This window comes from Muntiacus reevesi, chromosome 5 (assembly GCF_963930625.1).
Source record: "Muntiacus reevesi chromosome 5, mMunRee1.1, whole genome shotgun sequence".
Classification (NCBI taxonomy): Eukaryota; Metazoa; Chordata; class Mammalia; order Artiodactyla; family Cervidae; genus Muntiacus; species Muntiacus reevesi.
In genome coordinates, this window is record NC_089253.1 from 77,461,097 (window position 1) to 77,477,575 (window position 16,479).

Sequence of the window (16,479 nt, forward strand, 5' to 3'; positions counted from 1 at the left end):
CGATGGTCACTTTGATATTCTCTCCTGCCCTCTTTTTTGGTTTTGATCAGCTTAAGTTCTATTTAGAGAAACTTTAAAACTTTGAATTATTTGTAAAATTTGACTTAGTCAAGGAGTATTTAATTTGTTCAAACCTAGAACTGATAAATCCATTCAGTATTTCCAACTCTTACTGTATCTTAAAATGTTTCATTCATTGTTACAATGTTTTAAAGACTTTCAAAATACATTAGTATTAAGAAGAAATAGTAGTATTTTATCTTCTAGATGTATGACAAGAAACATAAGGTTTCCTTACAAGAATGTAACTAATCTTATCTTGTTCATAATTCCCAGGACTGCCAAATGAAAATCGTAAAAGTATGAAAAATGGTGTATATAATACTTATTATACAGGAGGCATGCAATATAATTAGCTGAGGTATAAACATCATGATTATACATAGTGAGTCAAAGTTTATGCTAACTAAATTTCCCTGCCACGTTTGAGGCCAGAGAAAAATTCACAAAAGCAAGGCAATATTTAAAATATATGTGTTTTCAAATTTCACCTTACTTTTAAAATTATATTTATATTAAATCTCAAATTTACCTCTGCGATCTCTATCCTTTTTGCAAGATCATCAAGAGAGAGACAGCTTTCATCAGAAGGCAGGTTCTCCTGTAGGCTATAGGATGCTTCTTCAGGAGAAAGATCTTGAAGCAAATCAGAGTCTTCCTCTTGGTTATCTTCATATGAGAGGGAATCTTCAGTATCTTTTAAGCATCCTTCTAAAAGGCTGTTCAAATAGTCGTCTGTCTCTTTACTGACTTGTTCTTCCTTATCTCCCTGTTCCTCTGGGGCCATATACACCTCTGGAAGCACTGTACTTAAATCAGACACTGGATTATTTTCACAAAGTACACTCTCAGAGCCCTCTGAGTCAGCCTGCCCCTGTGGTGATTTTCCATCACGCTCTGTGAGATCAGGTTGCTGCAGCTCATTTAATTCATTGTTCTCAAGTTGGTCTGTGGGCAACGCCTCAGAAGCATCCCGGAGTGGCAACCGGAGTTCCTTTCTTTGTGAGTATTTACCCTCAGAAATCAATGCAGGAGGTATATGGTCAGAGCCTGGTAAAATCAATGGCTCTGTCACTGATTGACTGGAAACCTTAGGGTCCTTAGCAATGCGCTCTGTTTCGGCCACGTCTTGGCAGGTCTCTGTCTGAGCCAGATGCAGGCGGCTGTCATCCTCAGGAGCGTTCCCTGAGGAGTGGGGGCTGGACCTGCTCCCTGCCGACTCCGAGGGCTGGGCGTGGAGCTCCTGCGTGGCTTCAGCGCTGCAGAGTGGCTCCTCCGTGTGGCCCTTCCCTGCAGTTACCGGGAGGCTCCGGGGATCTGCCTGCTTGACCACCTCATCACAGCAGGGACTGCTCTCCGGGGTCTCTTCTTTACGTTGGCTCTCTTTTCCTGATTCCATGCCAAGACAAGTTTCACTCTCTGAAGATGAAGAAAAACAAGTGGTTTTAAGATTCAACACGGCACTTTGTACAGAAGGGAAGAGAAAGGACATGAATTGTACGGTGAGACACAGTAATACTCTGCACCTCTGAAATGGAAATTCTACCTGTTGGATTATCGCATCTTTAAGTAGAGGAAATACTCTAAACATTTAGTAAGTAATCCTTTAGATATAAAAATTAACAGACATTATTCAAAAACATGTTAAGGACAAGAATATATTGCTTAGTCTTCATTATAATTGAAAAAAGTAATTTTTCAAAGGTTTAAAAGACATTCTAAACTTTATTAGCTGCATCTATTTAAACAAATATTTTAAATATTTTAAAGTGTGGGAAAATTATTTTCAGTATGTTTATGAAATATACTGTATTATATTGTAAGAAAAACAATACTGGTTCTGATCTATTAAGGCTAACTAAGGAAAATGCTGTGCTGTGCTTAGTCACTCAGTCGTGTCTGACTCTCTGTGACCCCATGGACCGCAGCCCACCAGGCTCCTCTGTCCATGGGGATTCTCTAGGCAAGAGTACTGGAATGGGTTGCCATGCCCTCCTCCAGGGGACCTTCCCAATCCAGGGACTGAACCCAGGTCTCCCACATTGCAGGCGGATTCTTTAGCATCTGTGCCACCAGGGAAGCCCAATAATTCTGGAGTGGGTAGCCTATCCCTTCTCTAGAGATATTTCTGACCCAGGAATCAAACCAGGATCTCCTGCATTGCAGGAGGATTCTTTACCAGCTGAACTTCCAGGGAAGCCGCTAAGGAACATAAATCTGTTTAAAATTATTTAAGCATCATTAATAATAAAATCCTTAATTAATGTATTAGAAAATTACTTGTAACTTCTCAAGGGGAAGTAGTAACAGGTAGTGGTAAAAAGCAAATTGTAAGTCTTGGTACTAGGCAGAAATGAGTGTGGAATTTTGATATTTCTTTCAATTTCTATTTTAAATAAAATCAATTTAAAATACTTCCATTTGACTTTAAAATTAAACCATTAAAAACTTTCACAAAATATATGCTAAATGCATGCATAAATTAGTAGATCACAGAGACGCTTGTTCATGATTCAGTTTTTGGTTGATTGTGCTATGTCACTTCAGTCACTTTCACTTCAGCTAAGTTAAAAAGTCACTGACTCTTTGTGATCCTATGGGCTGCAGTCCACCAGGCTCCTCTGTCCATTGGATTCTCCAGGCAAGAATACGGGAGTGGGTGCCATTCCCTTCGTTAGGGGGTGTTCCTGACCCAGGGATTGAACCTGTGTCTCCTGCATTGGCAGGTGGGTTCTTTTACCACTACTGCACCTGGGAAGCCCTCTTGGTTGATCAAGCATTCCTAACTCCTGGCATGCTGCGCTTCATGGGGTGCAAGGAGTCGGACTTAGCAACTGAACAACTATCACAGAAGTTTTAACTTTTTCTTTTATCATATATTATTTAATTTAAAAATGATGTAAATTAAATAACATATGATGGGCCAAAGGTTAAAATCAAGGATGAAATATAGTGATGATTATATTATACCTGGTTTTTCATCTATTGGTACTTCAATAATTACCAATTAGCAACGGTGGCACATACCATAACAAAGAAAAGGCAGGACTTAAATGCCATCTTCTGATTTCAGAGAATTAGGGAAAGAAACTGGTAACCTCAGCTCTGCACTGCTGAGTTTGTATTACCTCTCCCAACACCTTAAGTCAAAGTCAGATGAGGAGAGGACAAGGAAAAAGAGGTCTCTTTGAGGGAGAATACAGCATTCTTTCTTTTGTCCCACCCCAAAGAATCACTCAGGGAGATGGTAAAGCCCCACGAGATGGTGAAGGACAGGGAAGCCAGGCATGCTGCAGTCCAAGGGGTTGTAAAGAGTCAGACATGAATTGAGTGTTGAACAACAACAAAGAATCGCTCAAAGTTGGGAAGGCTGCAGAAAACCATTTTAATCCCCATTAGGTTGTCAGCTTCACCACTGAGCTTGCTGGTCTGCCTCTCTGTTAAGATGGGGGTGGGGGGGGCGGTCAGAGCAAAAAGGACCCCAGCCAGCTGCAAAGGGATCCAAGCTATCCTCTCCAAGTTCCCAGTACCCAAAGGTTCAGAAGACAGCCCTCCAAACATATCCATGGAATTCAAAGAGTAAAGAGCATAAACACATGGCAGAGAGGCCCTCACAGCAGAGGAATGGGGTATGCTGTCTCAAGCCGAAGGTCAGTTACCTGAAGGACCACAAATGTCCAGGAAAGTGACTTGGAAGTGAGCTCCTCCTCACTTGGTCCTGCTGGAGCCAACAATGTCCCTATAGACTAGATTCAGGCCTATGCACTAATCTAGATAGCTCAAAAGGGAACAGACCATGCACCCAGCCCCCGCAGAGCTGGTGGACAGAGAAGAGCTTTGAATAAAATGAGATTTAAGTGTTAAATTTGGAACGGAATAGGACTAAATCATAAAGAATCAAAATGAAACTATTTAATAGCTATAAATTACTGAAAAGTTAGAGAATCAGTCTGAGATGGCATTCTATTGTAATAGGGAAGAGCAAATTCTGACTCTATGTTGGATCTGTTTCTTTTACTTTAACCTTTGCTTTTTATTGCTTTTGTTATTATAATTACCGTCCACAACTGTAAGTATACATAATGGCCTGCCACAGGGAACCCTGCCCCTCCAACCTGAGTGTTAAACTAAAGTACCTTTGTTATAACCTCACAAAGAGACATTCTGATCCTGCTCATCTGTGAAAGGCTGCAGAAATGAAATGAACATAACCCCTCCACAAGACTGGTTATTTCAGGAGATTTCTGCAAGACTTAGGACCTTTTTACTTTACTTCCTCACCTCCTTCCCATCTCTTGTTCTATAAAAGAACCTAATATCCAAGATCCCATAAGATGGTTATTTTGAGACTTTAATCTGCCATCTTCTTGGTCTGCCAGCTTTTTGAATAAAGTCGTATTCCTTGCCTCCAGCATCTCGTCTCTGATATACTGGCCTGTTGTGCGGTAAGCCGAGAGTGGGCTTGGACTCGGTAATAATACAACCAGAAAGTGAAGTGGCCAACAATAGTTACCAGACAAAACACAATCAATTTAAGTAGTTTCTAATGAAGCAAGATAACAGGTAAGTGGTGTGTAATAAAGACTATCATTGGTACAATGTATTATTTATAAAATACTAGCCTGAAAACAGTTGCTTCATTCCACTATTAGAAACAATATAAAATATTAAAAAAATAGTAAGTTAAGATGTAAAGGGCAAAATTTTCAGACTAGATCAAGACAGTAGCTGTAATTCATGTGTGATGCCATATAAAGTATAAATGATGTTTTTAATACATATTCAGTCTCCAAATCAAACAAGACATATGCTATTTTATAATTTGTTGTATCAAATTATGCTTTTGGAGAGAAGCTTAAAACCTGTCTTTACTGGTAATGAAAAACAGTCTTCCGCCTTAGTGTTCCATCTGTCTGATGCCTGCTCTCTAGGGGCAGCTACTTTTCAATTCCTTTAGCTGTTTCTGCTCATATTTACCCTCCATGTCTAGAGATATTGTTATCTATTGATTTTTCAGTTTTAGAGACCACCTACTAACTTCCTACTAAGGAAGAGAGTTAGTTCTCATGGCTCTTTAGATTCCTTTCTCCCACAGTGATGTTTTCTTTCCCCTCTAGCTCCCATTACAATTCAACATAAATCTGGGGCAAATCAATATTCAAAGTTTACAGTACTATGGCTTTGTAAGTATTCACAAGATACCCAGGCTGTGTATTATGGTACATTTTTCTTTCTCATTTATGCTGTTTTCTTTTGTGTTGATAACAGCCTCATTACTTTGTTAAAAATAATTTTAATCTATGCATCTTTGAACTCTGACAGATAGACAACTATGGCAAAGGTAACAACAGATAATCTTCCAGTTTTAAGACATATTCTTCTTGAGTCCCTGACCTGGAACTCCTTTCTAGGCTTGCTACACTCGTATTGTCCAGGAATTTCCTTTCCCAATGATCCTAGGAATTCATTTTGGCTCTATTTAGGAAACCATGTTTTCTCTGAATCCCAGGTCTTCCTCTTTGTTTATTTTCTCTTACTATAAGGACATTTCCTAAGAAAACATACATGGAAGGTAAACTTTTTAAGATTATTCACATCTGAAAGTCTTTATTCCTTCACCACTAACTAAAACTTTCGTTGGATAAAATTTTCTAGGTTAGAATTCATTTTCTCTCACAATTTTGAAGACACTGCTGTATTATGTCTAACTTCCAATAGGGCTTCCTATTTGGTAGAGAGGGGATATAAAGGTCTAAATGCTTCTTGCACAGCTTTTAAACTTAAATTTAGAGGCACTCTCTGTGCCCAAACCCTCTCAGGCAGAAATCAACCTTTTCCTTGTAGACACTTAGTTTTCGGCTTTCTCTGGTATGTTAAGTTGGGCTTCCCAGGTGGCTCAGTGGTAAAGAATCCATTTCCAATGCAGGAGATGCAGGTTCTATCCCTGGGTGGGGAAGATCCCCTGAAGAAGGAAATGGCAACCCACTCTGGTATTCTTGCCTGGAGAATCTCACGGACAGAGGAGCCTGGTGGGCTACAAACCATGGAGTTGCAAAGACACAACTGAGCGACTGAGCATGCATGGTATGTTAAGCCAGTTGTCACCCATCCATCTGCTTTCCAGCTTCTAACATTTTCTGGATGTCATATCTGCTGCTGGTTCCTTGCCAGTTCTGTCCTTCTGGCTTTCTGCCTTTAAGGGTCCCTTTGTGACATTTCGATAGTATTTAAAAAAAAAAAAGTAGAAGTAAATGGTTGATCCACTATGTTTAACCAAAAACATATTTTGAATTTTCTACAAGCAGGTATCATAATATAAACTTATTGCTAATGCTTCTGTTAATACTAACATGAATTTCTGTTAAGTGGCTTTTTTGAACCCAAAGATCTAGTAAGGTAAGTCTACTAATCCCTATTGCATTGACTCAAGACACACTAAAAAAAAATTCTACTCTCATGAAATAAAAATGGAATAATAGTTGAATGTATGACATACTTAATAATACCAAATTAAAGAGGTAGTTCTCAAATGAGAAGTTGGACTTAATCTAAGTTCTAACATGTGCTCTACAAATGCACATGCCTTTGAGTTACTCTCTAAACTCTCATTCTGCCATGAATTCTCTTTAGGGAAAAATTCCCTATGTAATTTATGGATGAGACTAAAGCATTCATGAATTAACATGCTTCTTATAGTTTCTCAATATCTCACTAACTATCATTGGGTAAAAACATTTTAGTGATATCAGGCTTGAAAAAGAAATTTTCAGTGTTAATATTTATTTCAGCAGATTGATGAAAAAATGTGCCTTAATTAAGTCTGAAATGTTGATAATAGTATAAATTAATACAACTTCTACAGAGGTTAATGCAAAACTAAAAATGTATACACTTGGTCCTCAGGGAAAAACAAGTTAAAAACCAAAATGACATTCATATCTACTAAAATGATTTTAAAGAAAAAAAGAGACTGACAATATTAAATGTCAGCAAGGATTTAAAAGCAATTGAAATTTTTATATATTGCTGGCGGGGTATAAAATGGGACAACAGCATTGTAGAACTGTTTGACAGTTTCTTGTAAAGTTAAACATGTATCTTCCCTATGACCCTGATTCTACCTTCAGTTCTTTTTACCCAAGAGAAATGAAAACATATATCTACAAAAACAAAAAAACTAACTTCCTATCAGTTTTATTCATGATATCTCCAACCTGGAAACTACTCAAATGTCTATCAACAAGTATGTGGATAAATGAATCGTGTAAAGTTAAAAGAATACTACTCAGCAATAAAAAAGAATGTATTAATGGTATATTTAGTCATAAAGGTAATTCTCAAAAGAAAGTATGCTGAGCAATTCTATTTATATTACATTCTAAAACAAGGAAAACCTATCGATAATAACAGAAAGCACTGGTGGCCTGGGACTGGAGGTGGGAAGGACTAAGTATAATACGATTGGGAGAAAGATTTTGGAGTGATAAAAATGATCCATATTCTGACTGGGTTAGTAGTTATATGAATGTACACAACTGCCAATACTCAACAAATTGTACACTTAAGATGGGTACATTTTATTGCATGGAAATTGTACTTCAATAAAGTTGATTAAAAAGTGGGAAGAGAATGATAAATGGAGAACTCAGGATAATGACTACCTAGGGGCAGGGAAGTGAAGCAGGTGATGGGATAGAAAGGAACACAAAGGTAGTTTTAACAGGAGGACTGACAATAATCTAGTCCCTCTGTTGGGTATAAGGTTCACAGGTCTTCATTTTTTTAATACATTGTTATAATGTATGTATGTGACATATTTTCACATATAAATATTACTTAATAAAAATGAATTAAAATGTAATAAAAATACATGGGCTTCAAGGTCAGAAAACAGGGTTTTAACTTTGTAGTTCTGTTTGGATAAGTCATTTACCTTCCCTGAGTTTCTTAAAATGATTTAGCCTACCTTAAATTGGTTAAGAGGAAAAGATGAAATAATATACATAAAAGTACACTGAAAATATAAAGTAATATGTAAATAACTTTCAATCTTTAATCATGGTAGATTAAATAGAAAAGTAGCAAAAAAAAAAAAAAAAAAAAGAAAAGTAGCAATGAATAACACATAGAGAACATTAATGGAATACTAGCCACAGCGGGTAGTGATAACATGGGGAGGAAGTGGTGGAGGAAGGGTAATGAGAGCAGTAAGCATGTAGTTTTCTTACCTTGTGCCAGGTACTGTTCTAAGCCTTAGTGAAATTACTAATTTAATCCCCATAAAAATCCTATGAGGTAAAAATAACCCACATTTGGAGCTGGGCAAAGGGAGGGACAGAAAAAAGTTAAGCAACTTGTCTATGGTCACAGAAATTTTTGTTTTTGGCCACACTATGTGGCATGTAGGATCTCAGCTCCTCGATCAGAGATTAAACCTGTGCCCCTGCATTGGGAGTGTGGAGTCTTAACCACTGGATTGCCAGGGAAGTCTCTTAAGGTCACACAAACTTAAGTGGTGGAGAGAGGATTCAAACCAGACAAGTTTGATACCAGAAACAACCACACACAGACAAAAGCAAGTTACTTATTATATAAGGAGCTTAAGACCAAGACATATATAAAGAAAGAAAAGCAAAACTCTACACTGTAGAACATGTAAGATATTAGAAATAAGGAATATGGGGTAAAACAAAGAACATATTAAATACAAACCATTGAAAGTAATATTTTCATATTTCTATTTTTTTTCATATTCTTTCTTACATTTCTCTGTATTTATTCATAGAATAATGTGTCTGGGTAGACTATGAGAGATTTGACATTTTTCTTTAAAAGATACTATTTTATCAGACTTGGCAAGATTTCTTTCCCTAGAATTCAGTTCACACCCTCCCCATAACATGGTTACTAATGAAATGTCTGCACGGTGGAATTTGATAATCCACATAACTTCCTTAGCAGAAGCATGCTGCAATTCAGTTAGAAACCAGAAGACACAGGTTCTAGTTGTGAGTCAAAGCACCAAGCAAGTGGCTTAGGTGTGGTATCTCAGTTTCCTGGTCTGTGCCACACAACCTGCGGCAGAGTCCAAGCTAGTAGCGGTGCCGAGCTATTACTGGGCAGTGTCAGACTCAAACTTGGAATAGCCTTCTTCCCAATGTGCACAACACAAAGACGTATTCACACCCAAACTAGTGACTGCTTTGTGATGTATTCCCCTAAAATGCTTATGAAGCTCATTATATTCTGATTTCCAACATAAAAATGACCAGAAAAGAGAGACAGGAAGAACAGAATACAGTAGGATTGACCTAAGGCCACCCAAATTTGCCACATAAGAGAAGAGGGGATGAAGTAAAGATCTGAGGGGGAAAAACTTAAAAGAGAAAAAGGCAAGTGAAATTGAAGGCATCATCACCGTCATTTTATCTCTTTAGGCAACTCAGTTAAGACACGTGATGCTGCCTGTTTAATATCACCATTTTCAGGCCCAGGAATATTAAATAGTACGAAAATCATAACACATGGAAAAATAAATGCCCTAAAACACAGTGTTAAAAATCTATCTTTAGTTTCTAAAGTTTTTATAATGTACATACATTATTACTATAAGAAAATAAATTTCTAAAACTCTTTTGACATAAGACAGTGATATAAAACATAACTATAAATGCTTTAGAAATATATATATATAAATTAAAGTATCCCATGTTAGCCAACAAAAAAAGAAGAGAATAAATTACCATAAATAAGCTGTCCAGATACAGAGTCTATCTTGATAATATCTAGATTTACAGAAAAAAATTTCTGGTAAAGTTTGTAAAAAAATTGTTGGTTTTTATACATAAAAGGATGCCTGAATGCACTAAAACCAATTCACTTTCAGAGCTTATTTGCACAGTCTTGTCATATTCTCTTAGATACATATAACCACCTACAGAAAACATGTAATAATTTTATGTTTTTATAAGAATTTAGATTTTATAATTTCTACTGCTAGATATCTAAAAATAGGATTATACGATGTTAAAAAAAAACCTTACTTTACTATTTGTCTAGGAGCAGTATGCGCAAAAAAGCTCCTTCACAGCAACTCAGATGTAATACTTGTAAAATATTATATGAGGCAGGCATTTTTAAGGTCTACTTCTAATTTAAAAACATACCCAGCTCTTTGGCTGTAGCTCCTCTTTCCTTTGGATCTTCAGTCACTATTAACTGCGTAAAGCATTTCCTTCCCAGAGACTTCTGGACAGCTGCTATCTAAAAAGTTTTTCAAAAAGAAAGGAAAAAAAGAAAAAAAAAAAACTTTGGGGAAACTGTTGCATTAAGTTAGAAAGCTGAAAACAATTTGAGGAAGGTTTCATTACTTGCTAGACCAGTCCATACAATAAAACAGGACACTCTACGTTTTTCCTATAAACATTTTCAAAGAAAATCTCTTACCTTATCTTTGGATAAAAGAGGACTGTAGGAAAAAAGAGAGAGAGGAAAAAAAAGAATTAAAAAAATATTATAGCAGCAAAAAGCTTCCAAACAAATGTCACTGAAACGGCTGTAAAAAAAAAAAAATACAGCTTCTCTGGATTCTAATATTAGCACAGAACATTTCCACTGCTGAAACATTACCACTGGTTCACACAGTTCAAAGTGCAACTATATCATGTGTTAATCTTCCTAGATGGCCAATAACTAATGAAAACCTCCAAAGAAGCTATAAATACTGAGATTCAGCGGGGGGAAGAATGTCAACCTTTTGCTAATAATGTATTTCAAGAGTATTTTACACCTATTAAAGTTTCAGTTTATTTCATTATCATCTAAAGTTGATTATGGTAGAAGATAATTTTATTCACATTTTCCACAGAAAAGGATAAAAAAAGATGCAATCTGTAAATACATTTTAGAGAACACTCAAGATAAAAGAAAGCATACATTCACCAAAAAGCATATACAATACTGTTCACAGCCATTTTATTTCATAATATTAAAAAACTGGAAACAATCCAAATGTCTATTAACAATATAATGGATAAATAAATTGCTGCACAGTCATATAATGAATCCACACAGGAGTAAAGCAGAGCAAACTACCACTGCATGTAACAACATGTAACACAGATGCAATCATGTGCAAAAAAGCTGGATACAAAAATCTAGTCTGTATGATTACATTTATGTAAAACTATAGGACAAGAAAATACAGTGTTACAGAACTCAGATAGCAGTTACTATCTGAGGGGGATGGGTGCTGACTTTGTACACAAATTAGGGGGCTTTCTGAGGGGCTGGACTGTTTTGATTCTTGGTCAGAGTTTTAGTTACATATATGTATCTGTACATGTAAAAATTCAGCTGTGTACTTTAATATTCAAATATTTTATAATAATTTTAGGAGTATAATTTTGGGGAATTATCAAATATAAGCAAAAAATTTTAGGTTTGGTTTACAATACTATCTACTGTTCACTAGTCAGAAATTCTCTAGTGATGTGAAGCAATGTGACCGAAGACTAGATTTTAAATTATGTGTTAGCACTAATGAGGACCTACTGTATAGCATACGGAACTCTACTCAATACTCTGTAATGACCTGTATGGGAAAAGAATCTATAAAAGAGCAGGTATATGTATAAAAGTATAACTGATTCACTTTGCTGTATATCTGAAACTAACACAACATTATGAATCAACTATACTGCAATAAAAATTAAAAGAACATTTAATGAAGGCAAGTTGCTTTATATTTAAAAAGAGAAAAAAAAAAGAAAAAAGTCACGTCTATATTAGGTTCAATAAATATTTATTTTTAAATAATTAGAACATTTGTAACACATTAAACAATTATTAGTTCCCTGGGAAGAGCAGAAAAAGTATTCAAATTCAAAATATTGAATATTTTGAAAGTAAGAAAACAATCTCCCTTATCTATTTTTAACATTCCATTATTTAGAAGTTTTACACAGCCAAAAGTTAACCTATTTAACATGCTAAAATTAGGTTATAATGCAGAATCCATAAAAAGACTGTTTCAAAAGTTCAAACTAACACAAGAAAATTGTATATCCCAGGAATCTGCATTAGTTTAATAACTATCATGTCCCCTCACCTTTATAATCTGAGTCTTCAAATAATAAATTAAAATATATATATTTAAGTGCTTTATTATTACTATGTTCAGTTTTAAAAATTCAACTGCTTGATACAAATCAAATAATTTAAAATTATCTGGTATTCTGATTAAATGCATCTGCATTCCAGTATTAGGCTACTCTTAAAAATGTGTTTTTACTACAATATACAAACAGTGACAGACATACAAACACTGAAAAACAATTATAATAAAAAATCCTAACATAAATTTTTCCATCTGAATCACCTAAACTCTTAAGCAAAAAGTAATCGAAATTAGAAGTTACATTTAAAAATTTATAATTAGAAGGTGCTTGAATTTTGTAAAGCAGACCTTTTGCTAAGTTTAGTGTAAGAAACTGAGATAAAAGCTGAGAAAGGAACCTAATCATTTTATTAATTTTAATTTCTCCAGTTAGCATTAACAAAACAAAGAAATGAATTCTGCATTTTAAATATTCAGTACTACAATGCTTCTCCAATATTCTATTCCAATTCATTGTAAACAGTCAAGTACTTACTCTTGATGTGTTGCACAAAATTTAGCAAGCCGTTCAAAATCTTCACCATTAAATCCCTTTTCTGAATTCCTCAAAGGTGTAACTGTATGTGGTTGTACAGTTTTCCATTTTGTTTCTAAATTTGAAATATTTGTTAGTCACTAGCTATTACAAAACATGTTTAGAAGGGAAAAAATACTTAACTGGCACCACTGATAGACACTGTCATGCAAAATTATCTTTTCAGCCCAAACAGAAATAGCTAAGTGATTGCTTTTAGATCTAAGTATATATCCCAGAGACTAAATCAGCCAAGGACATCAGAAGAAATGAAAAATTTGCAAGTGTTCTTTTCTTGGCACTGGTATGAAAAACAAAATACAAAGACAAAAATTTCCTTAAAATGAGGTAAACTTGAGGTAAAAATGCTACTTTCTTTGCAACACTAACTTGACTAGAAACATCTACTTCCTGACTTAAGAAAACCAGGTCAAATATGTTAACTTCCTAGATAGCAACTTGTTAAGACTATCAATAATTCTGCATTCTACATTAGTTTGTACTCACCCCACTGTTCTTGAATGGCAGAAAGATTTGCGAGCAATTGCTCATGATACAGTCGTTCGAGCTGAATGAATTTCATTGCTTTTTCATCTGAACAGAAAATTTGAGGAAAATAGGAATCCAGGCTAAAGAATAATGTTCTAGATCAACTGAGAATTTTGAAGTTTATCAAAAAATGAGAGGCCTCTAAATATTTTTAAATTTAAACAAAAAAGTAAGGTTTCTTGGTTTTGAAGTAGGTAAATTTTAATGTTGCATATCATGCAGTAGCTACCTGGTTTCTATCAGTAAACAGGAGACACAAAAAGAAGGTTTTAATGTTCAAGAAATGCCTGCTTGCTAATAATATGTAGCAGAGTCAATTAAATATAATTTAATTGGAAATAGGACCCATATGGAATCCATAGTCTAAATGTCCCCCCTCTCCTTTTTCTCTCCTTAAATTACATTCTTTCAAGCCACTTATGTTCAGTTCAGTTACCCTCTAGTCAAATGTTTGTTTTTGATTTCAACTCCCCGTGATCCTTATTTCTCACTGAATGCTTTTTTTTTTTTTTTTTGTAAATTAACTTGCCACAGTGATTTTTATAACTACGTGATTTGACTTTTTTGGGTAGATTTTCTTATGAACTTCTGCCTTCTCCATCTGTATCACACATTTAGCATTATACGAAGTCATGACAAGCTGTCCAACTGTCTAGCTTCCTTTGGGCCATGTTCTAAATGTTGACCCAGAAAAAAGGAAGAGAAAAAACTCATTGTTCAGCTTTTTAGCCTTCCCATGGTCACTCAGAGGTTCAGTTTGCTCTCTCATTTGTGACTTAAAGATATGCCAGGGATCATAAAATAGACCAAGGAGAAGCAGAGACAATTCTATTTTCCTCTGCTTTTAACTTAAAAATATACCAATGTTTCTCACACTTCACTGAACATAAATGTTATTTGAAAATCTTGGTAAAATACAGATTCATGAGTCTGATCCCCAGAAGCTCTGATTCTAAAGCCCATGAGTCTGCATTTCTAGGAAATTCCCAGGGAAGTTGATGTGATCTGCACTGCACTAACTCATACTCATCATTTGGGTAGTTTTAAGTTTCATTTCCATAAGAATTTGATTTCCTCCAGACTTAGTGATGAACAGCCACTGTCCGAAGTTTCTACCACACTTTACTAGTTTACTTGATAGGGTTCAGCATGACAACTGCTTGCCCCCTAATCTGTAGTGAAAATCAGTAAGGTTAGGAGAAAAAAGAAATCACACAAATGGGGAAATAAAGACACTTAGGATGAGTTCTCTCTACAGTGTATATTTGGGACCTTCTATGAAAAAATAAAAACAATTTTAAGAGAGGGAAATTAAAAAATGGAAGGAATAAATCTTTAACAAAAGTTATGGGCTTCCCAGGTGGTGCTAAGTGGTAAAGAATCTGCTTACCAATACAGGTAGACGTAAGAGACGTGGGTTCAATCCCTGGGTCTGAAAAATCCCCTGGAAAAGGGCATGGCAATTGACTCCAGTATTCTTGCCTGGAGAATCCCATGGACAGAGGAGCCTGGTGGGCTACAGTCCACTGGGTTATAAAGAGTCAGACATGGCTGAAGAGACAGCACAAACAAAAGTTAACATGCAGTCTTTCTTGACAACAGTTATTCTGTTTATTGCTAATGAATAACTCAATCTTCCCTTTGCTATATACATATATAGCTATAATAAGAGTCATGAGATTTGCTATGCATAATACGGCTGACAAACTCTACCATATGAATATTACTTCAATTGTACTTCTGTTTAATTCAAAAGAAAACAAATCCAATGGGTTTATATTCTTTTGCAACGTGCCTTCTCCCTTCCTCCACACACAAATATTTAGATTTCGGTAAAATTAGAGTTGTCCACAGGAGGTCAAATTTAGGTGGTTCTAGAGAATTTTCTGGAGTAACAAATTTCCTACATCTTGCTTTCTGAGATGGTTATATGGGTACATGAAACAAAATCCAGTGAAAACAACAGATCATACATTCATTGTACGTAAATCTCAATTTTAAAAATGGGTAATTCACTAAGCGTTCTTAGTGAATGCTAGGCATTTCTTCTTGTAATTAAAAAAAGGATACAGTCCTCCTCCTGGAAATAAGACTCTGCTATCTGTTAAAAACAAATAAAAAACAGAGAAAGTTAAATTAACAGTTGACTAAAAAGACAAATTTGGAAGAAACCAAAACTTTGAAACTCTCAAAGTCTTTGATATCAAACTAAGAAAACTTTTATTTAACTATATTCGCCAGTTCAGAAAAAATATGACTCTAGGCACAAGACACATTTCTGAAGTCACTTGTCTCAAGAAAAGCAAACACAGACATTCTTTGGTCCGTACACAATCTCATTCTTTCTATTCTATTTCAAGTCAAAGCAAACATCACTGATTCATTGGAGTTTAGAATAAGAACTCTAAAGAGGGAGAGAAATGCTATCGAGGCTTATAAAAGTAGAACATGAATGAAAGGGTGGCTTTATCACAAACTAAAAAACTGAAATATGTCATGTCACAAGGGATCTTAAAACCCATTTGTCCCATTAGTATTTCACAAACTACCTCCTGGGACACTGATTTTTCATTCTCTTTTGATATTTCAGAAAAGGACAGACCAAGTGTTACTAGTTGAGCGATGACGTTTGGAATATATGCAAAGTGCCGCGCAGGATAAGGGGCACTGGATGGGAGGGCAGGGTCCAGGGACGCAGCACCTGGACCCAGCTGATTCATTCTAGGGCAACTTTAAATTTAAAAATTCTTTGATTCTAAAAACTTTGGGATCCTTTATTCAGATATAGCATTTATAAATGGAGCAGTAAAACCAAAAGTATACATGGAGAAATATTTGCATGAATTGACTATTGTCATACTTAAAATACTTCATTAAGTAGTTTACACTTGCAGACAGTTTGCCCCGATTTTTCCTAAGTCTCTAATGAAAAAGGTATTCTGTCTATGGATCACGATCTCTACTTTCCAGGAAGCTATCAGTACACAGAGCAATAAAGCACTAGTCAAACCTATAAATTAGAAATGAAAAAGGAATGTTTTTTTCTAAATCCCACAGTGGAAAAAGCATAGTTTTAAAGGAAATAGTTGCCGAGCTTAAAATTTATTCTATATATCTAACATTCTTCCAGAAGCAATACAACAATATAGATGGACCCAATCACCTCCCTGTAAATTGT

At 35.4% G+C, this 16,479-nt stretch overlaps 1 protein-coding gene across 2 annotated transcripts in view; it reads right to left on the bottom strand.

Annotated features, from left to right (window-relative positions):
• CNST (consortin, connexin sorting protein) overlaps positions 1 to 16,479 on the bottom strand; it is a 94,530-nt gene that overhangs the window by 18,776 nt on the left and 59,275 nt on the right. For both annotated transcript variants that reach the window (XM_065935581.1, XM_065935582.1), the window contains 6 exons: positions 15,372 to 15,402; positions 13,260 to 13,346; positions 12,714 to 12,828; positions 10,507 to 10,528; positions 10,227 to 10,323; positions 593 to 1,479 (listed from right to left, as the gene is read on the bottom strand). In XM_065935581.1, the coding sequence (XP_065791653.1) occupies positions 593 to 1,479; positions 10,227 to 10,323; positions 10,507 to 10,528; positions 12,714 to 12,828; positions 13,260 to 13,346; positions 15,372 to 15,402 (1,239 nt within the window). The remainder of the gene's footprint in view (positions 1 to 592; positions 1,480 to 10,226; positions 10,324 to 10,506; positions 10,529 to 12,713; positions 12,829 to 13,259; positions 13,347 to 15,371; positions 15,403 to 16,479) is intronic.